At 36.8% G+C, this 23,032-nt stretch overlaps 1 protein-coding gene across 1 annotated transcript in view; it reads left to right on the top strand.

Moving 5' to 3' along the window:
* ATM (ATM serine/threonine kinase) overlaps positions 1-23,032 on the top strand; it is a 133,098-nt gene that overhangs the window by 15,220 nt on the left and 94,846 nt on the right. Inside the window, 12 exon segments of the mRNA XM_017855270.1 lie at positions 6,039-6,204; positions 6,875-7,113; positions 9,046-9,222; positions 11,003-11,171; positions 12,570-12,941; positions 13,689-13,883; positions 14,666-14,712; positions 14,715-14,760; positions 15,765-15,990; positions 18,158-18,283; positions 20,289-20,414; positions 21,781-21,870. Coding sequence (XP_017710759.1) covers positions 6,039-6,204; positions 6,875-7,113; positions 9,046-9,222; positions 11,003-11,171; positions 12,570-12,941; positions 13,689-13,883; positions 14,666-14,712; positions 14,715-14,760; positions 15,765-15,990; positions 18,158-18,283; positions 20,289-20,414; positions 21,781-21,870 — 1,979 coding nt within the window.

The raw sequence follows: 23,032 nt of genomic DNA, 5'->3' as shown, positions 1-23,032 counted from the left end.
CTTAACAATGTGGAGTTTTCAAATCCATGAACACTGTGTATCTCTCCATTTACTTAGGTTTTTTGTTTGCTTGTTTGTTTTTTGAGACAGAGTCTCCCTCTGTTGCACAGGCTGGAGTGCAGTGGCATGATCTCACTACAACCTCCACCTCCTAGGTTCAAGCGATTCTCCTGCCTCAGCCTCCTGAGTAGCTGGGATTACAGGCATGTGCCACCACACCGGGCTAATTTTTATATTTTTAGTGGAGACAGGGTTTCCTCATGTTGGCCAGGCTGGTCTCAAATTCCTGACCTCAGGTGATCTGCCTGCCTCGGCCTCCCAAAGTGCTGGGATTATAGACTTGAGACACCGCACCTCGCCACTGATGTCTTTTTTGATTTCTTTCATTAGTGTTTTATAATTGTCAGCATATAGATTTCTTATTGTAAATTGACAATTTTTTTCCTTAATTTTATATTAAAAAAAATAGACACAGGATCTCACTGTGTTGCCTAGGCTGGTCTCAAATTCCTGGGCTCAAGTGATCCCCCCCCTTGATCTCCCAAAGTGTTGGGATTATAGGCATGAACCACCACACCCAGCTGCAAATTGATATTTATTTATAATAGTATAAACATAAAGATTTTGTATATGTTTTGTTAGATTTATTACTGCAGTAGTTTGTAAATTGCATTGTTTTTAACATTTTGATTTTCAAATTGTTCAGTGCACAAAAATTATACAGAAGTACTGCTGAGTTTTGTATAGTGACCTTATATTTTGGGACCTTGCTAAAAACACTTATTAAATCTAGTAGCTTTCTTTGAATGTTCTTTGGGATTTTCTTTGTAGACAAACATGTCTTCTGTAAGCAGTAATTTTTTTTTCTTTCTTTCTGAGCCATGTGGCTTTTATTTTGTTTTTGTGCCTTATTTCATTGGCTAGGACGTCCAATGAGATTTTTTTATTGTGGTAAAATATATATAATATTTATAATTTTAACTGTTTTTAAGTGTACAGTTGTGTAGTATTAAGTGCATTCATATTGTTGTATAATCATCTCCACCATCCATCTCCAGAACTTTTTTTTCTATACTCAGTAAACAATAATTTACCATTTCCCCTCCCCTAGCCCCTGGCAGCTACCATTCTACTTTCTGTCACTATGAATTTGGCTATTTTGGGTGCTTCATTTTTATGGGTTGTTTATGTCCCACCAATTATGTTGAAATCTAACTCCCAAAGGGATGGTATTTGGAAGTGTGGGATTTAGGAGGTAATTAGGTCATGCAGGTTGAGCCTTCATAGATGGGATTAATGCCCCTGTAAAAAGAGGCCGGAGAGCTAACTTGCTGTCTTTCTGCCATGTGAAGATACAGTTCAAAGTCAGTAGTCTGCAGCCCCAAAAAGGGCCCTCACCAGAAACCCACAATGCTGGCATCTGGATCTGCTTTCAGCCTCCAAAATTGAGATAAATAAATTTCTGTGGTTTCTAAGCCACCTAATCTATGATACTTTGTTATAGCAGCCTGAAGTAAAGGACTCCTACAAGTATTTGTCCTTTTGCAAATTACACTTACTAAAATGTCTTTGAGGCTCATCAGTGTTAGAGCTTGTGTCAGAATTTCGCTCTTTTTAAAAACTGAACACTATTCTGTTGTGTGTATATGCCACATTTTGTTCATTCATCAGTTGGTGGACATGGGTTGTTTCTACCTTCTGATTATTGTGAATAATGCTACCATGAACATAAGTATACAAATTTCTCCTGAGTTTCCCGCTTTCAGTTCTTTTGATTATCTACCCGGAAGTAGAATTGCCAGATCATGTGGTAATTCTATATTTAATTTTTTAAGGAACCAACATCCTGTTTTACACAGGAGCTACACCATTTTACATTCTCACCAGCAGCACACAAGGGTTCCAGTTTCTCTACATTCTCCCTAGAACAACTAGTAGAAAATGAGGATTCCCCTTCCAGGCCTTGAAAGCACTGTGTAATTGTGCTCCTTCCTACCTGTCTAACTTAACTAAAGCGCTTCTAATTTCTGTGTTTAAGCTACACTGACAATTATTCAGTTTCTCAAACCTAGTGGTTTCCATTTTTTTAAATAGACTTTTATCTTTTAGAGGAATTTTAAGTTTACAGCAAAACTGAATGGAAAGTCCACTGGACACACACAGCATGCCCTACTGTCAACATCTTGCACCAGTAGTACATTTGTTATCATCAGTAGAACTATGCTGGGACACATCCTTATTATCCAGAGTCCAAGATTCACTTTTGGTGGTACATATGCTATGGATTTTGAGAAGTGTATTGACATTTTAAAAGATCTTTTACTGTATCTAATGAGATGGTCGTATTTTTTTTTTCTCTGGGAGAGAATGGTAACAATTATTCACTACTATAGTATCATAAAGAATAGTTTCACTGCCAGAAAAATCCTCTGTGCTTCACCTGTTCATCTCTTCCTCCTTGCAAACTGTGGGAACCACGGATCTTTTTGCTATCTTCATGGTTTGGCCTTTTCCAGCATATATAGTCGTGCATCTCTTACCAATGTGGATATGTTCCGAGAAATACATCATTAGGCAATTTCTTTTTTGTGTGAACATCATAGGGTGTATTTATACAAACTTAGATGGTATAACACTACACACCTAGGCTGTATGGTATTACTGCTCCTGCACTACAAACCTGTGCAGCATGTTACTGTACTGAATACTGCAGGCAGTTGTGACACAATGGCAAGTATTTGTGTATCTAAACATATATAAACATAGAGAAGGTACAGTAAAAGTATGGTATAAAGGATAAAACATGGTGCACTTGTCTAGGGCACTTAGAATGGAACTTGCAGGACTGGAAGTTGGTCTGGGTATGTAAATGTATGGTAATGTGAAGGCCTGGGATACTATATACTACTGTAGAATTTATAAACACTTAGTCCGTACTAAATTTAAAAATATATATTTTTCTTTCTTCAATACTAAGTTAACATTAGCTACTGTAACTTTAAAGTTAAACATTTTTTAAACTTTTGATTCTTTTGTAATTAACACAGCTTAAAATACGAATGCATTGTACAGCTGTACAAAAATGTTTTTTCTTTATATAGTTATAGATGTTTTTTCTTTTGTTCTGTAAGCTTTTTAAATGAAATTATTATTATTCTATTTTTTCCTTTAAACTTTTTTGTTTAAAACAAAGACACAAACACACACATGAGCTTAGGCCTACATAAGGTTGGGATCATCAGTATCATTGTCTCCCGTCTCTGCATCTTGTCCCCTTGGTAGAACTTCAGGGACATGCATGGAGCTTTCATCTCCTGTGATAATGGTGCTTTATTCTGAAATACCTCCTAAAGGACCTACATGAGACTGTTTTACTGTTTTTTGTTTGTTTGTTTTTTTATGAAGAAGGAGGAATATAGTATAAAAGTGATAAAAAGCATAGTAGAGTAAGTACATGAACCTAACATAGTCATTTACCAGTAACTTAGTTGTTTATTATCATTTTCAAGGTTTATGTACTGTACATGATTGTATGTGTTACACTTTTATATGACTGACAATGCAGTGGGTTTTTTTTACAAAAGTATCACCACAAATGCTTGTGAGTGATTTCTTGTGCTATGACATCACTAAGTATTTAAACAGGAAATTTTCAGTTCTAATATAATCTTATGGTACCACCTTTTCATATTGCCATTTGTCATTGAACAGAATGTTGTCATATAGTGTGTGACTGTGGTTGGAATCATAACAGTATGTATCCTTTTCAGATTGCCTTCTTTCATTTAGTAATATGCATTTAAGTTTCCTTCATGTCTTTTTCTTTCTTTTTTCTTTTTCTTTTTTTTTTATTTTTGAGATAGGGCCTCACTCTGTCACCCAGGCTGGAGTGTGGTGGTGTGATCATGGCTCACTGCAGCTTCAACCTCCTGAGCTCAAATGATCCTCCCACCCCCTTCCAAGTAGCTGGGACCACAGATACAAGCTATCACACCCTGCTAATTTTTCATTTTCACTAGAGATAAGGTCTTATTATGTTGCTCAGGCCAGCAGCTTGAACTCAGCCTCACAAAGTGTTGGGATTACAGGTGTGAGCCACCGTTCTCAGCTCCTCCATGTCTTTTTATGGCTTGATAGGCTGAGGTGGGAGGATCATTTGAGCCCAGGAGTCCAAATCCAGCCTGGGAAGCATAGTGAGACTTCCGTCTCTTAAAAAAAACAAAAAAAGACCAAAGTTACTGATATTAGAAATGAAATGAGATCTAATTGCAGATCCTATAGATACTAAAAGGATAATAAGGAAACACTATGAACATCTCTTAATTTAAATGGGTCAGTTCCTCAAAAGCATACATTATCAAAAGTTATCCAATATAAAATAGATAATTTGACTAGTCCCATAACTATTAGAATAGATTGAATTAAAGAAATTAAATCCATGATTTAAAGCCTTTCATAAGACAAATTGGGAACAAGATAAGGATATGCACTCTCACCACTCCTTTTCAACATTATATTGGAGGTTCTAGCCAGAGTAGTTAGACAAGAAAAATAAAAGGCATACAGATTGGAAAGGAAGAAATAACACTTCCCTTTTGTAGATGACATGATTGTCTATATTTAAAGTCCCAATATACACAAGTATAACTGTGTAATCATGTTATTTGGGGGCTGGGCGCAGTGGCTCACACCTGTAATCTCAGCACTTTCGGAGGCTGAGGCAGGTGGATCATCTGAGATCAGATGATGGCTTCCTCTAAAACAGGACAGATTTACCTACAGCCTCTTCATTATAAAAAGCTTGCAGTTTCTCTGTTATAACTCAGTCCACTGTTTCACAGTGTCAAGTGTCCCATTTCATCTTGCCTTTGGTACTGGGGAACTGGTGCAAAAATGAAGGTAGTCTGGCTAGTATCATTGCTGGGAGAAATAAACTGTCCTTTTTGTCTTATCAGGAATCTCAGGTCTCCTGCCAGCACTCAGGAAACTGTCATGCTAATTTATTAGGTAACAAGTAGGGTAAAATCTCAGCCAGGCACAGTGGCTTATGTGTGTAATCCTAGCACTTTGGGAGGCCAAAGCAGGTGGATCACTTGAGCCCAGGAGTTCAAGACCAGCCTGGGCAACATGGTGAAACCCTGTCTCTAACTAAAATACAAATCAGTTGGGTGTGGTTGTGTGGACCTCTAGACCCAGCTACTTGGGAGGCTAAGGTGGAGGATACCTGAGTCTGGGGAGACTGAAGCCACAGTGAGCCGCCATCTTACCACCACACTCCAGTTTGGGTGACAGAGTAAGACTCTACCTCAAATAAATAAGAAACAAACCAAGCAGAGTAAAATTTCATACCCTTCATAGGTCTCAACACATTTTGTGCATATTAATAATCAAACAGTATTATTATTTTAAAAAACTGCAGAGGCCAGGCCCAGTGACTCATGCCCATAATCCCAGCACTTTGGGAGGCCAAGGTGGGTAGATTACTTGAGGCCAGGAGTTTGAGAGTAGCCTGATCAACATGGTGAAACGCCATCTTTACTAACAGTACAAAAATCAGCCAGGCATGGTTTTGTGCGCCTGTGGTCCCAGCTACTTGGGAGACTGAGTCATGAGAATCACTTGAACCCAGGAGGCAGAGGTTGCCGTGAGCCAAGATTGCACCATTGCACTCCAGCATGGACGACAGAGCAAGACTCTGTCTCAAAAAGAAGAAAAAAGAAAAAAAAAAACCCATGGAGTATGTACTGTAAGTGCTTTGTTGGGCCTAGGTGATGGAACAGAGGCTTAGAGAAGTCATGTTTCTGCGATCTGGCTCTTAAACTGGTGCCCTCACAGCAGTTTATAGTTGTTTCTGTCTTAAAGGCATTTTATATAAGAGAAAATTAAATACTGATAGAGTACTTTTACTATGTTAAAAGTAAATTAGTGCTGTTTTAAAATCATTTTTCTGTATGGGATTATGGAATATTTAAGTTGTAACATTTAATACATTTCGACTTTTAAAAAATGACTAATAATTTTTTTTTCTTTTTTTTAAGAATTGTTCTCTGTGTACTTCAGGCTTTATCTGAAACCTTCACAAGATGTTCATAGAGTTTTAGTGGCTAGAATAATTCATGCTGTTACCAAAGGATGCTGTTCTCAGACTGATGGATTAAATTCCAAATTTTTGGACTTTTTTTCCAAGGCTATTCAGTGTGCGAGGTAATCTAATCCCTTTTTCTTTTGTTTTGTATTGAAATACTTTCGACGTTCTTGCAAGACCATGTTTTAGACTCAATAACTAAGAATTCTACCTTTAAATAAAACATTGATCCATCATAACAACTAGTGGATTCCGGAAGAGACAACCAAGTCTGACACTTTCTGAATATCCAATATGCAGAACGCTGCACGATGTTTTCAAGTGGGAGATGTGTCTTGCTGATGTTCTGTTGACCAGGAAAGTTAAATATCCTCTAAGTCGTTGCATTTCCCCCATTTTTGAGGATGGTTGTAATATACTGAGAATAAAATAAAATAGGAAAATATTTTGGAAGTATTACTATTGTACATATGTGTGGCAGTACTCAATTTATAATGTAAGACATTTTATAAATGGTGTTATGAATCAGTTTTGTTTATTTTTAGATAATGTTTTAGCAGCAGGGAGAGCTAACAGAAGTGGTCTCTTAACACCAAATAAGAACTAATTTTTTGTTAGTGTGAAGTAATGCTGTTATTATTTTTTTTTAATGGTTTTGAAATTAAGACTATTGTTTGAAAATTAGAGTTTTTTTTTCTTTTCTTCCAGCATACCACTTTGTAACTGTCTTCAATTTGTGCAGTTTGTTCCCCCTGTTACACCCAGTTGAGTTTGTTTGTTTCCTCACAGACAAGAAAAGAGCTCTCCAGGTCTAAATCATATCTTAGCAGCTCTTACTATCTTCCTCAAGACTTTGGCTGTCAACTTTCGAATTCGAGTGTGTGAATTAGGAGATGAAATTCTTCCCACTTTGCTTTATATTTGGACTCAACATAGACTTAATGATTCTTTAAAAGAAGTCATTATTGAATTATTTCAACTGCAAATTTATATCCATCATCCAAAAGGAGCCAAAACCCAAGAAAAAGGTATAAAGGAAATGTTTACTGTTTTGAATTGGCTTCTTCATTCAAACGTAGAGGTTTAAGTATAAAATTAGTGTTCTTTAGGAGACTATGACTTTCCTCTGGATTGCTCCGGTTGGTAATGTTAATTTGCAATGAGAATGTTTTTCATAGAGTTTTTAGAATTTGAAGCAGTGGTGGCAGATTCTGTTATGCCTTTCTATTTGTTCAATACAGTGTTAGGTATTATGGAAAATACAAACAAATCTGAGACATTGTTCCCTCTAGGAGCTAATTATGCATCATTACTTAGGTACTGAGGGGTCTGACACAGACTGTAAGGCAAAAAAATTTAAAGAAAGCAGGATCTTGTTTATCTACCTATTGGTTTTATTAGAAGATAAAATACGTAAATTGGACTAAAACCAGTCAGATTATTCAGCTCCTAAGGAAGATACATACATATTACTTTAATAGGAATGTGAGGCAAAAACAGGGAAATTGCTTCCTTCAGCCTCATAGTTACTCTAGGGCCCTGTTTGCCCTAGTAGAGTATCACTTATTAAGGAGAATCACTTATTCTCCTTAATTCCTTCATATATGTCCTATACCAAGAGAGTATTGCCCAGAAGGTATAGTGCTTTTCTGTAGTTAGGAACTTTATTGACTAGAACTAGAGCTTCCTCTTGCTTTGTTTATGATTGCCTTTGGGCTTGTACTAGCCTTTGGACCAACTCATCATGGCTAGTATAGTGACTTTCTGAAGACAGCATACCACACTGAGTAATAGCAGCTATAATGGAGGAAATGTCTTGTAGCCACTTCTTTTTTTTTTTTTTAAGACAGAGTCTCACTCTGTCGCCCAGGCTGAAGTGCAGTGACAATGTCAGCTCACTGCAACCTCCGCCTCCTGGGTTCAAGCAATTCTCCAGCCTCAGTCTTCTGATTAGCTGGGATTACAGGTGCCCGCCACCATGCCTGGCTAACTTTTGTATTTTAATAGAGATGGGGTCTTACCATGTTGGCCAAGCTGGTCTTGAGCTCCTGACCTCAAGCCATTCACCTGCCTCGGCCTCCCAAAGTGCTGGGATTATAGGCATGAGCCACTGCGCCTGGCCGTGTGGCCACTTTTTATCAAAAGTAGCTGTGTATTTGTTTTATGGGCTCTTCTAATAAGTATATCTAGATAATATGTAGCCCATGAAACTACCATAAGTGAAAGAATAGTGACTTTTCATAGTTTTTCATCTTTTACTCACCTCCTCTCACCAGGATGAAGATCAGGCTTATTAGGAGGTGATATGGTATGTTTAGGGATTTAGTTAACTGTGTATTTAGGATGAATTTAAAATTGGCAGGATGATGAGGATGCCAGAAAAGCTAATGTAGTTTCAGACTACATTAATAGATTTTATAGTACCTTGTTTGTGGGAAATAATAGACCTTTTGTTCCACATACTAGTCAGACCACAGTTGGATTATCATGTTCACCACATTTTGTACAGTCAGCATTTTAAGTTGACTGGAACGTGTCTTGGGAAATATGACTGAAGTGGTGAGAAGTCTGAATACTATGTCATTTGTACACTAGTTGAAGGAACTGGTAATATTTTTCTCTTAGGCCAGAAAAAGGCATATGGAGAACTTGGTCCTCATATCAAAGACGGAACATATTAATTCTATTTGCCTCAGGTGGGAGAATAAATTGGAGAAAGGCAGATTTTAGGTCAGAATATGGAAGAAATTTATAAGAAATACAGTTACGTAAATGTAAAATGGACAGTTATGAATTAGAGTTTGTCAAGGATCTTGTCAGAAGAGGCATTAGTACTGGATGGAAGGTTGGACCAGAAGTCTTCTAACGTTGATGTGGCTTGACAGCTGAATAATTTTGTGGGAGCTAGCAGTGTAAGCAGAGTACATAAATAAATTACATTTTAATTTTTTGGTTTACAGGTGCTTATGAATCAACAAAATGGAAAAGTATTTTATACAACTTATATGATCTGCTAGTGAATGAGATAAGTCATATAGGAAGTAGAGGAAAGTATTCTTCAGGATTTCGTAATATTGCCGTCAAAGAAAATTTGATTGAATTGATGGCAGATATTTGTCACCAGGTACAGTAAGTAGGTCATGTCACATTTAGAAATTTCCTGTTAATTTTTTTTAAAAACTGGGCATTTTGGGCTTTTAAAACCTGTGTTCTTACAAAAAGCCTATAAAATGACTCTGTACAGGCAACTATTCCTTTCAAAATATCAGAAATATTTGGAATTACCTTTGTAACTTAAAAGTTAATGCATTTGCAGATATAGACTTACTGAAAACTAACAATGAACTTTTTCATTCTTAAATGATTGTCTCTAGGAAATAAGGTGACCCTAACCCTAATGATTCGATTCGATTCGACTCTGTTTTACAAAGTGCTGGAATTACAGGCATGAGCCACCAAGCCCAGTCTGTTTTTTTTTTTTTGCAATTAAGCTAGAGTTCACGTAGCATAAAATTCATGATTTTGAGTTGTACATTTCAGTAGTTTTAGTATTTTACTGTGTTGTACAACCATCATCACTAATTCCAGAAACTTTTTTTTTTTTTTGAGATGGAGCCTCACTCTGTCACCCAGGCTGGAGTGCAGTGGTGCAGTCTCGGCTCACTGCAAACTCCCCTTCCCGGGTTCGAGTGATTCTTCTGCCTCAGCCTCCCGAGTAGCTGGGACTACAGGTGCCTGCCACCACGCCCAGCTAATTTTTGTATTTTTAGTAGAGACAGGGTTTCACCATATTGGCCAGTCTGGTCTCCTGGACTCCTGACCTTGTGATCCGTCCGCCTCGGTCTCCCAAAGTGCTGGGATTACAGGCGTGAGCCACCGTGCCCAGCCCAGAACTTTTTTATCATCCCAATAGAAACCTCATCCCTTCCTAGCATTCAGTCCCCATTCCCTGCATCTCCTAGATCCTGGCAACCAGCCACTACTCAGTCTTGGTTTTTGTGGATTTTCCTGTTTGGGACAGTTCGTTTAAATGGAATCATACAATATGTAAGTCTTTTGTGTCTGGTTTCTTTCACTTAGCATAATGTTTCAGAGTTCATGTTTTACCATGAATCAGTGCTTCATTTTTATTACGGAATAGTATTCAGTTGTATGAATATACTCCATTTTACTTACCTATTCATCACCTGGTGGCCTAATGTTTCTTAAATAAAACTCTTTTCCCCAGAGGTTTGGTTAACATCCTGAGTAGTAATTTCACTCTGTCAAATACTTTCTTAATATTTCTTAAAATTTCTTAAATTTAAAAAATTGAGTCCCTTTGAAAGTAAAGGTTTTTGCTTTACTTTTAGATTTCTTAGTGCTTTTAGTAAATGTTCCCAGGAAATAAAACTAATGCATTACTTGGTAATACCTGCTTTCTACGAGTGCCATTACTGTCATGCAAAATGTTTGTTTCTTACTGTGTTATCAGATTTATGTGTTTCTGTAATGTATTACTCTTGCTTTATGAGTTCCCTGTATCTTCATTTCAGAAAGGATGTTTTTTTCCCCCTACTGAAATATTAGAAGACAATAGCAATGAAAAAAGTGGATTTGGCCAGGCGCGGTGGCTCACGCCTGTAATCCCAGCACTTTGGGAGACTGAGGTGGGCGGATCACCTAAGGTTGGGAGTACAAGACCAGTCTGACTAACATGGAGAAACTCCATCTCTACTAAAAATAAAAAGTTAACTGGGCATGGTGATGCGTGCCTGTAATCCCAGCTACTCAGGAGGCTGAGGCAGGAGAATTGTTTGAACCTGGGAGGCAGAGGTTGTGGTGATCCGAGATCGTGCCATTCCACTCCAGCCTGGGCAACAACAGCGAAACTCCGTCTCAAAGAAAAAAAAAAAGTGGATTTATTTTATTTTACAGGTTTTAATGAAGATACCAGATCCTTGGAGATTTCTCAATCTTATACTACTACACAAAGAGAATCTAGTGATTACAGTGTACCTTGTAAAAGGAAGAAAATAGAACTAGGCTGGGAAGTAATAAAAGATCACCTTCAGAAGTCCCAGAATGATTTTGATCTTGTCCCTTGGTAAAATGTTATCATTTTCTCATTCAGTGTCATTTTATTCTCTTTTATGTTATTTTTCAGAAAACTTTCAGTGGAATCCTTTCATCTCAACCAGAACTAAGTATTTTGTCTACCCCCAAACCTATTACTAGCAAAGGGATATGTGATTGCCATGACAAATGAGATCAATCATTAATGGCTCACTTGCTGGGGCCAAGGGCAAGGCCACCTTTTCTAATCATATTGTCATAGCAAGTTAAGAAGGAGGACTGGCTGTCTGATAGGCAATTAGAAGTGTGTGCCTCGTGGAATTCACTGAATTGTACACTTCAACAAAAGATTTTAGCATACATGGCACCTTCTAATAGAATTAGGAAGAAGTTAAAGATAACTTTAAGAAATCACAATAATTTTGACCTTATGATAAAAAGTTATTTTCTCTTATTTTCTATCTTCTTTATTCTCGTATAATGTTCACATATATATTTAAGTAAGCAAATAAATTATGGAATACTTTGGAATCCCAAAATATTAGTTCTGGTAAGGATGTTTAGAATTTATCTAGTTCAGCCTGTTTGCTTTACTGAAAAGAAACTGAAACCCAGAGAGGTTAAGCAACTTTTGTAAGGACAGAGATTTATAGATTATAGTCAAACTCGTGATCATTGCTCTTTTGATTACCATGTTGATGGAATGTTTAAATGTAAGTGACTTCAGGGGGAAAAGCATATTGATTTAAATACCTATTGCTTAAGCTCATTTTTATATTTAAGAATAGCTGTTTAAGATTCTTAATTTGTCCATTTAGTCGAGTTGTTTATTGAACACCTGCTGTGGGCGAAGTGTTAGGGATACAGAGACGAATAACATAAGATTCCTATTCTTAAATATCACACATTCTAGAGAATACAACCTAGAGGTTGCTGAGTGCAACCTCCGCCTTCTGGGTCCAAGTGGTTATCCTGCCTCAGCCTTCTGAGTAGCTGGGATTCCAGGCATGTGCCACCATGCCCGGCTAATTTCTGTATTTTTAATAGAGATTGGGTTTCACCATGTTGGCCAGCTGGTCTCAAATGCCTAACCTCGTGAGCCACCTGCCTTGGCCTCCCAAAGTGGTGGGATTACAGGTGTGAGCCACCACACCTGGCCCAAATATTGCTAATTTAATATCTTTAAAAATATTTGTTTAAGGGAAACTTAACAACTTACCCAGCTAGCCAAAACGCTGACAATTTTCCTGGCAATTTAGGAAGTGGGACATAGTAACTATTAAGAGCCAGTTTATTTTTAGAGTACTATGGAAATGATGATGGTGATTCTCTAATTAGGATATTGTAAGAGTACCATGTCTGTATATTTCCTCTTAGTTTGTTAATGTGATTGAATAGTTTTCAAATTATCCTTTTTTTTTTTTTTTAGGCTACAGATTGCAACCCAATTAATATCAAAGTATCCTGCAAGTTTACCTAACTGTGAGCTGTCTCCATTACTGATGATACTATCTCAACTTCTACCCCAACAGCGACATGGGGAGCGTACACCATATGTGTTACGATGCCTTACAGAAGTTGCATTGTGTCAAGACAAGAGGTCAAACCTAGAAAGCTCACAAAAGTCAGATTTATTAAAACTCTGGAATAAAATTTGGTGTATTACCTTTCGTGGTATAAGTTCTGAGCAAATACAAGCTGAAAACTTTGGCTTACTTGGAGCCATAATTCAGAGTAGTTTAGTTGAGGTTGACAGAGAATTCTGGAAGTTATTTACTGGGTCAGCCTGCAGACCTTCATGGTAAGTTTAGCATGTATTATGTCTGACTTTACATATAAACACACACAGACACACACTCACATATCCCTGATCATTTTCATAGTTTGTTACTTCAGTTAAAGATGTCAAATTCTATTTCAGATGCTTTTCTTGTTTGGCCAAGAAGGCTTAATAAATGCATAAATGTCGACAAATTATTAAAGCCAAATGTTAAGGAATTTCTTTTTTTTAATTAAAAAATTTTTAATTGATCTATGATAGAGTTATATATTTTCAAGGTACATGTGATAATTTGACACACTCATATGACACACTCATGTAGAGTGATGGGATATCATCACCCTACATATCTTTTCTTCATGCTAGGAACATTTAAATTATTCTCTTCTTGCTATTTTGAAATGTACAATAGATTAATGTTAACCATAGTCATCCTATTGATGTATCAGACACCAGGTTTTATTCCTTCTAATTGTATATGTGTATCCAAAAGACTTCCTTTAAAGAATTACCAAGAGTTTAAATTTCTTTTATGTGCAATTTATCATTATTTATTCAATAGCCTTGTTAAAATTGTAATACTATGCACTGTTAATAAAAGAACTATTTTTTAATCAAGAGTCTTCCCAAATGTAATCAGACTTTTAACAATTTTTATGTTCATTTAGTCAACTTAACTAAATGTTTGTGCCAGGCACTGTCCTGATAGATAAAGTCTTTGCCCCTCCAAGAGCTTGCTTTTCACAATTGTCCTTTGTTTTGTTATAGTCCTGCAGTATGCTGTTTGACTTTGGCACTGACCACCAGTATAGTTCCTGGAACAGTAAAAATGGGAATAGAGCAAAATATGTGTGAAGTAAATAGAAGCTTTTCTTTAAAGGAATCAATAATGAAATGGCTCTTATTCTATCAGCTAGAGGGTGACTTAGAAAATAGTACAGAAGTGCCTCCAATTCTTCACAGGTAATTTAAGTTCGTTAGCATGCTGCTGGTTTTTTTGTTTTGTCAGGCTCTCGCCACTTACTTGATGCCAGATGGCTTTATTTTATAATAGTAATGCAGAATCTCCCAGATCTAACCTTAATTATTAAATATTACGTTTGTTTTTACAGTCTATCTGTATCTTTATGCCTGATTGCTTCTGAAATAAAGGGTTGTCTCACTGTGAGAATATGGGGGATGTGCATGAAGAATGCACATATAATTCTTTGAGCATTTATGTGTTCCTTTCTGATTTTTTGAATAAATGAGTCCATATATCTCAGTTATGTAGATCCTGGATCCTTTCTCATAATGGGAGTGTCTTTTTGGTAAAATATGTTTTATGAATGAGGTGAGGAAATGAGGAAGACAAAACAGGATGTAAGCACTAGGATAAAGGAATAGAGTCACTTGTCCACTTAACCTTTGCACAGATGGTAATTGGAACCAAATGATTGGAGAGCAGACCTCTGAATGGATCCAATTAAAGTACTTTGCTTCAATTTTACAACCTTTTATTTATTTCAGAAATACTGTTAATCAGACATCCTGTTTCTAAACAGTATTGGAAATGATAGTAACAATGGTTGTCCTCCTTAAATTGTCCTTTTAGATATTAAGAAATTCAGTATAGATGAAAACAATTTTAATCTAGGATCCAAATTTTAGAAGTCAAGATTTATAGCTAAACGTGGATGTTAAAATTTAAAGTATTCTTTATGTGGCTTTTGGTCTTCTACGTGAAGCTTTTGTTTTCTTTATAGTAATTTTCCTCATCTTGTACTGGAGAAAATTCTTGTGAGTCTCACTATGAAAACTGTAAAGCTGCAATGAATTTTTTCCAAAGTGTGCCAGAATGGTATGTTATCTAATAATGTTCTTTGTCATTTTAAGCTATAAGTTTAATTACGAAGATGATAATTTTAGCTGTGTAGTAGCTGCATCTTAATAATTGTAAACTAAATTGGTCCAAAACAAATTGCAACTGTTAGCCAGGGAAGAGGCTGTTTTTATTCAGTGGTTGTAATCTGTGTTATATAACATTAGACCAAGGTTACAATTTTTTAATGCTGTGTAGTATAATATGTGGCAAGTGCCAATGAGAAAAGTTGAGTGATTTTGCTAGGAAATTAAGAATATATAATTTATATGAAATAAGTTCTTAAAGATATTACCCATTTCTGTACATCAACTATGATTTGACTATTTGTTAGCTTTAAAACTAAGGATAATTGAAAACAAAATAAATCCAAACCTGATTTTAGTTGATTGACTCAAGAGACTTAGATTGTATTGCTGTGACTGAAAACTACTCACTGGCACAAAGATTCCTTATCTCCCCCAAGAGGGCAAAAGATGAAAAAAATTCCTACTTTTGGAGAAATTAATAGTGAAAACAAATAAATACCAACAATAATAATGAAACTTGGTTGCAAGATCATTACTTTTCTAACCCAAAGGATGTGTAACTGCTTAACCACACCAGATATTAAAGGTTTTTAAATCTATGCTTGTTACTCCTTCTGCTTGGGGAAAAAAGGGTTGTGTTTGCGGAGAATGTTACGCTTAACATTGATATCTGGTATTTTTAAAAATACTTTCTGAATTTGCCTTTGAAATTGTAACTTGTATTTTTTTCTCTGTCTGTTGGTAAATTTTGCTACTGAATAATGAAATTTGATACAAGTAGGTATCAAAGTCCAAAGGAGAGAAGCATTTAAAATAATAATCTATTAATTATATAAGTAGTCTTTGAATGATGTAGATACTAGGTTAATGTTTCCCTTCGTAATATATTGCGAATACATATAGGAGAAGCATTAGGTACTTTGTTTATAAATTAAAGATTTTACTTTCTTGAAGTGACCACCACCGAAAAGATAAAGAAGAACTTTCATTCTCAGAAGTAGAAGAACTATTTCTTCAGACAACTTTTGACAAGATGGACTTTTTAACCATCGTGAGAGAATGTGGTATAGAAAAGCACCAGTCCAGTATTGGCTTCTCTGTCCACCAGAATCTCAAGGAATCACTGGATCACTATCTTCTGGGATTGTCAGAACAGCTTCTAAATAATTACTCATCTGAGGTGAGATTTTTTAAAAAAAGAACTAAGTTTATATATGATTCAGCTTTGATAAACTGTTAGGAAGGAGAAATAGGGGCAGGAAAAACACCAAGGATGGTGGGAGGCTTGATTTTAAAAGCAAAGTGGCAGGAAAGGGCTACAAATTGGGACAACTTAGCATCATTAAAGGAAAACTCAAGAATGATAATTTGAGTACTTCCTGTGTACTGGAAATTATGATAGACGTAAAAGAATTCCTCGTGTAGGTTAGTGAGGAATAGTAAGAGTTTGAGCGTGGGGATTATATGATTGAAAAAACCTCTAAATACAAAGGAGGGAGATGTTACAGTAATAGAAAAGAACACAATTTAAACAAATCTAATAGATTTTGGTGGCATTTGAAGAGAGACAAGTGATTAGTAAATACAATAAATGGACTAGCAATTATTTTAGACGTCGTCTAGGAATTTCCTTTAGCCTCATAAAATCATGAGTTCTCTTCATGTATACTATTCTCTTGCCAAAACTTCCATTTTTGAAAATGTGAAATGTCTTTCTACCTATTTCTGTGTATTCAGATCATCCACATGTGAAAATCCTTGCTAATGCCTTTCTTAGAATCTCAGAAGGTAAGATTCTAAGAATTTTTCTTTTTGAGATGGAGCCTCGCTCTGTTGCCCAGGCTGGAGTGCAGTGACATGATCTTGGCTCACTGCACCCTCCGTCTTCCAGCTCAAGCAATTCTCCTGCCTCAGTCTTCCAAGTAGCTGGGACAGGCACGTGCTATCATGCCCAGCTAATTTTTGTATTTTTAGTAGAGATGGGGTTTTGCCATGTTGGCCAGGCTGGTCTTGAACTCCCGACCTCAGGTGGTGGACCCACCTCCGCATCCCAAAGTGCTAGGATTACAGGCGTGAGCCACTGTGCCTGGCCTAATAATTTTTCATCTTTTAATTTCATAGTACTTAATTTTCACATTTTTAATGACAGCATCTTCTTTATACCATGGATATTTACATATGGTTTGTATACAAATATCTCTTGAACTATAACTCTTAAACATAAACTCTTAAAAGGGCATACATACTTTTATTAATCTTTGTATCCTCCACAGTGCCTTATTACATGGTAAATGATTAAATGAAATAAAGCCTACAATCTGTTGAAAGGAGTGAATTCAGTAACCAGGGAAAATGACTTGAGGACCTGAGAAGGGACAGTGTACCTCTTTGTGATCTTTTACTGACATTCTTCTGCACCACAATTGTAAACCACTTTCATTACAAAGTAATTTAGTTTTGTATATTTTCTCCTAAAACGCCATTTCCTACCCTATAGAAGCAAAAAAAAAAAATCTGAACATCTTGTTTGTAACTTAGCAGATTCTTACATAGATCTATCAAATTGTCTAAACTTTTTTTTTTTTTTGAGATGGAGTCTTGCTGTGTTGCCCAGGCTGGAGTGCAGTGGTGTGATCTCGGCTCATTGCAACCTTCACCTCCTGGGTTCAAGCAATTTTCCTGCCTCAGCCTCCTGAATAGCTGGGATTATAGGTGCCTGCCATCACGCCCGGCTAATTTTTGTATTTTTGGTAGAGACAAGGTTTCACCACGTTAGCCAGGTTGGTCTCAAACTCCTGACCTCAGGTAATCCGCCCACCTCGGCCTCCCAAAGTGTTGGAGTTACAGGTGTGAGCCACCATGCCGGGCCAGCTGTCTAAACTTTATCTACTAGAAAAAATGTTTTATGCTAGTCTGTGGAGTCTAAAAAGCTGAATAAGTCAAGGTTCCTGTTCTTCAAAAGCTTAAAATGTCATTTTATTGTCCCTTTATATGACTTAAATTTCTACTTGTGATCTAAGACTTATAGTCATTTGTTTGCCTGTGAAGCTTTTTTTCTTTTCTTTCATCCCTACCTCAAATATTTAAGGGCCTGCGTGTACAGTACACACTCCACCCGAACCTGCTTGGCCATTAGGAGATACTTAGGCTATTTTTCTGGAGAATCCTGGTTATAATTCTACAGTGATCTCCTAGCTGTTTTTAGAGATATTCAGAATATGCCATCTTTAAGTCAGTTAACTGAACTTTTGTTTTTTAATATGTATGTAGAATTTGTTCTTGCAAAAGATAGAGTATACTAAATTATTTATGAAATATATATATTTTTATTTGTGGTTTACTTTAAGATTACAAATTCAGAAACGCTTGTCCGGTGTTCAAGTCTTTTGGTGGGTGTCCTTGGCTGCTACTGTTATATGGGTGTAATAGCTGAAGAGGAAGCATATAAGTCAGAATTATTCCAGAAAGCCAAGGTAGGAGAATTTATACTAATAAAGTTTCAGATTAAATTTAAATGAAATGTATTCCTGAGAAAATTATTACATTTGTTTGGAAGACATTAAATTTTGTGCAGGTTAACCCTTTCTCTTTTATTTGTGTAATATGAGAAGAAATTATACTATGTATTTTTAAATTGTTTTAATTTTTAATTATTATTATACTTTAAGCCCTGGGGTACATGATACAGAACATGCAGGTTTGTTACGTAGGTATACAGTGCCATGGTGGTTTGCTGCACTTATCAACCCGTCATCTGCGTTAGGTATTTCTCCTAATGCTGTCCCTCCCCTAGCCCCCCACCCCCTGACAGGCCCTGGTGTGTGATGTTCCCCTCTCTGTGTCCGTGTGTTCTCATTGTTCAGCTCCCACTTACGAGTGAGAACATGTGGTGTTTGTTTTCTGTTCTTGTGTTAGTTTGCTGAGAATGATGGTTTCCAGCTTCCTCCATGTCCCTGCAAAGGACATGAACTCATCCTTTTTTATGGCTGCATAGTATTCCATGGTGTATATGTGCCACATTATCTTTATCCGGTCTGTCATTGATGGGCATTTGGGTTGCTTCCAAGTTTTTGCTATTGTGAACGGTGCCTCTATAAACATGTGTGTGCATGTGTCTTTATAGTAAAATGATTTATAATCCTTNTGGTTTGCTGCACTTATCAACCCGTCATCTGCGTTAGGTATTTCTCCTAATGCTGTCCCTCCCCTAGCCCCCCACCCCCTGACAGGCCCTGGTGTGTGATGTTCCCCTCTCTGTGTCCGTGTGTTCTCATTGTTCAGCTCCCACTTACGAGTGAGAACATGTGGTGTTTGTTTTTCTGTTCTTGTGTTAGTTTGCTGAGAATGATGGTTTCCAGCTTCCTCCATGTCCCTGCAAAGGACATGAACTCATCCTTTTTTATGGCTGCATAGTATTCCATGGTGTATATGTGCCACATTATCTTTATCCGGTCTGTCATTGATGGGCATTTGGGTTGCTTCCAAGTTTTTGCTATTGTGAACGGTGCCTCTATAAACATGTGTGTGCATGTGTCTTTATAGTAAAATGATTTATAATCCTTTGGGTATATACCCAGTAATGGGATTGCTGAGTCAAATGGTATTTCTAGTTCTAGATCCTTGAGGGATCGCCACACTGTCTTCCACAATGGTTGAACTAATTTACACTCCCACCAACAGTGTAAAAGCATTCCTGTTTCTCCTCATCCTCTGCAGCATCTGTTGTTTCCTGACTTTTTAATGATCGCCATTAAAAAGTCAGGAAACTTGAGACAGTCTTGCTCTGCTGCCAGACTAGAGTGTAGTGGCATGATCTCAGCTCACTGCAACCTCTGATTCCCTGGTTCTCCTACCTCAGCCTCCCAAGTAGCTGGGATTACAGGTGCCCACCACCATGCCCGGCTAATTTTGTATTTTTAGTAGAGACGGGGTTTCACCATGTTGGGCAGGATGGTCTTGATCTCCTGACTTCGTGATCTGCCTGCCTTGGCCTCCCAAAATGCTGGGATTACAGTCATGAGCCACCATGCCCAGCCTATGTATTCTTAAAATTTGAAATTACTGTAAGCCAACTATAAATAATAGTAAATGAAGTATTATCACATTAAAATTTAATCTCATTAAAATATTGATTTTTGTCTTTTTTAAAGTTTTCCCTTTGATCAGTTATATTGAAGAATCTTTGATTAAGGGTGTTAATCAAGTAGGCTGTAAGAATGCAACTCTTATCTCTTGGTAGTACTCTGTTACTGGTATGATTTGCAGGAACAGAGTATAAGATCTGCCATTTAAAAAAACTGTTAATGATTTTTGCTTATGCTGTATAACTATGTGGAACTTCTAAGAACATTTCATTTTTTCTCTTAAGTGCACTTAATTTTTTATTTTATAGTTTGTCCAAGATCAAAGTACACTTTAAAAGCAATACTAAACTATAATTTTGACTGGAATTTGCATTTTTCCTTCTATTCGTAATAGTCTCTAATGCAATGTGCAGGAGAAAGTATCACTCTGTTTAAAAATAAGACAAATGAGGAATTCAGAATTGGTTCCTTGAGAAATATGATGCATCTATGTACACGTTGCTTGAGTAACTGTACCAAGGTAAGATTTTATTCTTCTTGTTTTGTTTTGTGAGATAGGATCTTTCTCTGTCACCCGGGCTGCAGTGCAGTGAGATTGTCACAACTCACTATAGCCTTGACCTCCTGGTTTCCAGCAATTCTCCTGCCTCAACCTCCCAAGTAATTGGGACTACGTTCATGCACCACCTAGCTGGCATTTCCTTTGTACTTGGAATTGTGGCCTATGCAAGGGGTTGATTTACTGGTTGGTGTTACTGTTTTGGTGTCCACTCATAAGTTTATTTTTTACTTTTATTTTTATTCTTTTTTTTTGATACAGTCTCTCGCTCTTTTACCCAGAGCGAGTGATCACATCACTGCGATCCAGCAGCTTTGACTTCCTGAGCTCAAGTGATCCTCCCACCTCAGCCTCCTTAGTAGCTGGGACTACAAGTGTATACCACCATGCCAGGTTGATTTTTGTATTTTTGTATTTTTTTCTATTGATGGGGTTTTACACATTGCCCCAGCTAATCTCAAACCCTGGGCTCAAGTGATCCTTCCACCAGGGCATCTCAAAGTGCTGTGATTACAGGTTTGAGCTACCATATCTGGTCACATTCGTAAGTTACACAAACCGATTTAAAATTAAATTGAATGGTACATGAAGGTAATATCCAGACGAAGAAGCAATAGGAATCTGAGTTTCTCATGAAACTAATTTTATAATTTCAGGAAGTTTTCTGAGATTGTCTTACAACTTTTATATACAACCATAAAGATGACTTTTTTATTCCTAGGATATTTTCATTCAGTCAATAAAAATTTTTTGACCCAAACTATGTGGTATGCATAGCAGGGCTAGTGAGCAGCACAACAATAACTCCAGCACATACTTTACTTTCTTTTGCTCAGATCATCTTACATAACATTTGGTAGAAAGAGTGCTACTGTGTGTAATCTTTGTTTTTATCTGCAGCAGCCTGTGGGGTAGCCAAGCCAGGCCCCAGAGTATTGATAATAATTGGAAATATATTTGAAACCTAGTATTAGGTACATGGCCATATATCAATATTATCAACGTATTTCTTGGTTTTGTAACGTGTTTTTCTTCCCTTTTGGTGTAAGTGGGGAAGGAGAAAAGTAGAAGAATAAACTCTAACCTATAATTATAGCTTACTTATGTTTAGGGTCAATAGCTGTTACTTTAATGTTGTTAAAGCACAACGAAAGATGCACAGTATAGTTATTATTACTCTAAGAAAAGATGTGTTTTTGAAGCAGTGTGTATCTTGGCCCTGATAGTAAACTATTTATCTACATTTCATTCAAGATAGAGAAAACACTATCTGCCAAGAATAATTGTTTTTATTTCTTTGTTGCTTGGTTCTTTGTCTTAATTGCAGAAGAGTCCAAATAAGATTGCATCTGGCTTTTTCCTGCGATTGTTAACATCAAAGCTAATGAATGACATTGCAGATATTTGTAAAAGTTTTGTAAGTATGCTTCCTTTTTTTTCTTACCATATTTTGATTCTAATAGGCATAATTTTTTTGTTGAAATATCTTTGTAAATAAGGATGCATCTCACAACATATAGCATCTTACATTTTTATAAATGTGGAAATTAAGGCCGGGCGCGGTGGCTCATGCCTGTAATCCCAGCACTTTGGGAGGCTGAGGTGGGTGGATCACAAGGTCAGGAGATTGAGACCATCCTGACTAACATGTTGAAACCCCGTCTCTACTAAAAATACTAAAAAATTAGCCGGGCATGCTGACATGCACCTGTAGTCCCAGCTACTCAGGAGGCGGAGGCAGGAGAATCACTTAAACCTGGGAGGCAGAGATTGCAGTGAGCCAAGATCATGCCACTGCACTCCAGCCTAGGCGACAGAGTGAAACTCTGTCTCAAAAAAAAAAAATTTTTTTTTTAAATAAAATAAAATGTGGAAATTAAATAAAGTTACTTGTCTTGTGGGGAAATACACCTGACTGCTTCTTAATATCAATACCTAGCATAGTCAGTGCCTGCCTTTAGTTTCTCAATAAATAATACACTAAAAAATTGGGAAGGAATCATCCAGGCTCACACCTGTTTCTATGCAACATTGTACCAAAATTTAAAATAATTCTTTGTTCTTTAAAAGTGACCAAAAATCTTGCCAGGCAAGCAACATATTCGTATTGTAGTATTTATTTTTCTTCCATACAAATGGGCTTATGCCACATACATTCTTTTTTCTGGAACACTGCCGGGCATACAAAGTAGATATTGAAATATCTATTGAGTGAAAACATATTCTATAACTTGAATATTTCCATTTTATGACACATCTTAATCATTTTCCATGTCACTGTACTTATAAGCTATCTGCTGTTACACTTTATTTATTTAGTAGTGCATGGTATTCTATTGTGTGGGAATAGTGAATAGTATATATGTATATGAAAGCTTATCTGCTCCTTTCTTTTTTCTTTTTTCTTTTTTATTGATTTTTATTTTTGTTTTATTGAGATGAAGTCTTGCTCTGTTGCCCGGGCTGGAGTTCAGTGGCACAGTCTCGGCTCACTGCAGCCTCCACCTCTCAGCTTCAAGAGAGTCTCCTGCCTCAGCCTCCTGAGAAGCTAGGATTACAGATGTGTGCCACCGCAACCG

This window comes from Rhinopithecus bieti, unplaced genomic scaffold (assembly GCF_001698545.2).
Source record: "Rhinopithecus bieti isolate Rb0 unplaced genomic scaffold, ASM169854v2 scaffold_39705, whole genome shotgun sequence".
NCBI lineage: Eukaryota > Metazoa > Chordata > Mammalia > Primates > Cercopithecidae > Rhinopithecus > Rhinopithecus bieti.
This window is presented reverse-complemented; position numbering and strand designations above follow the sequence as displayed.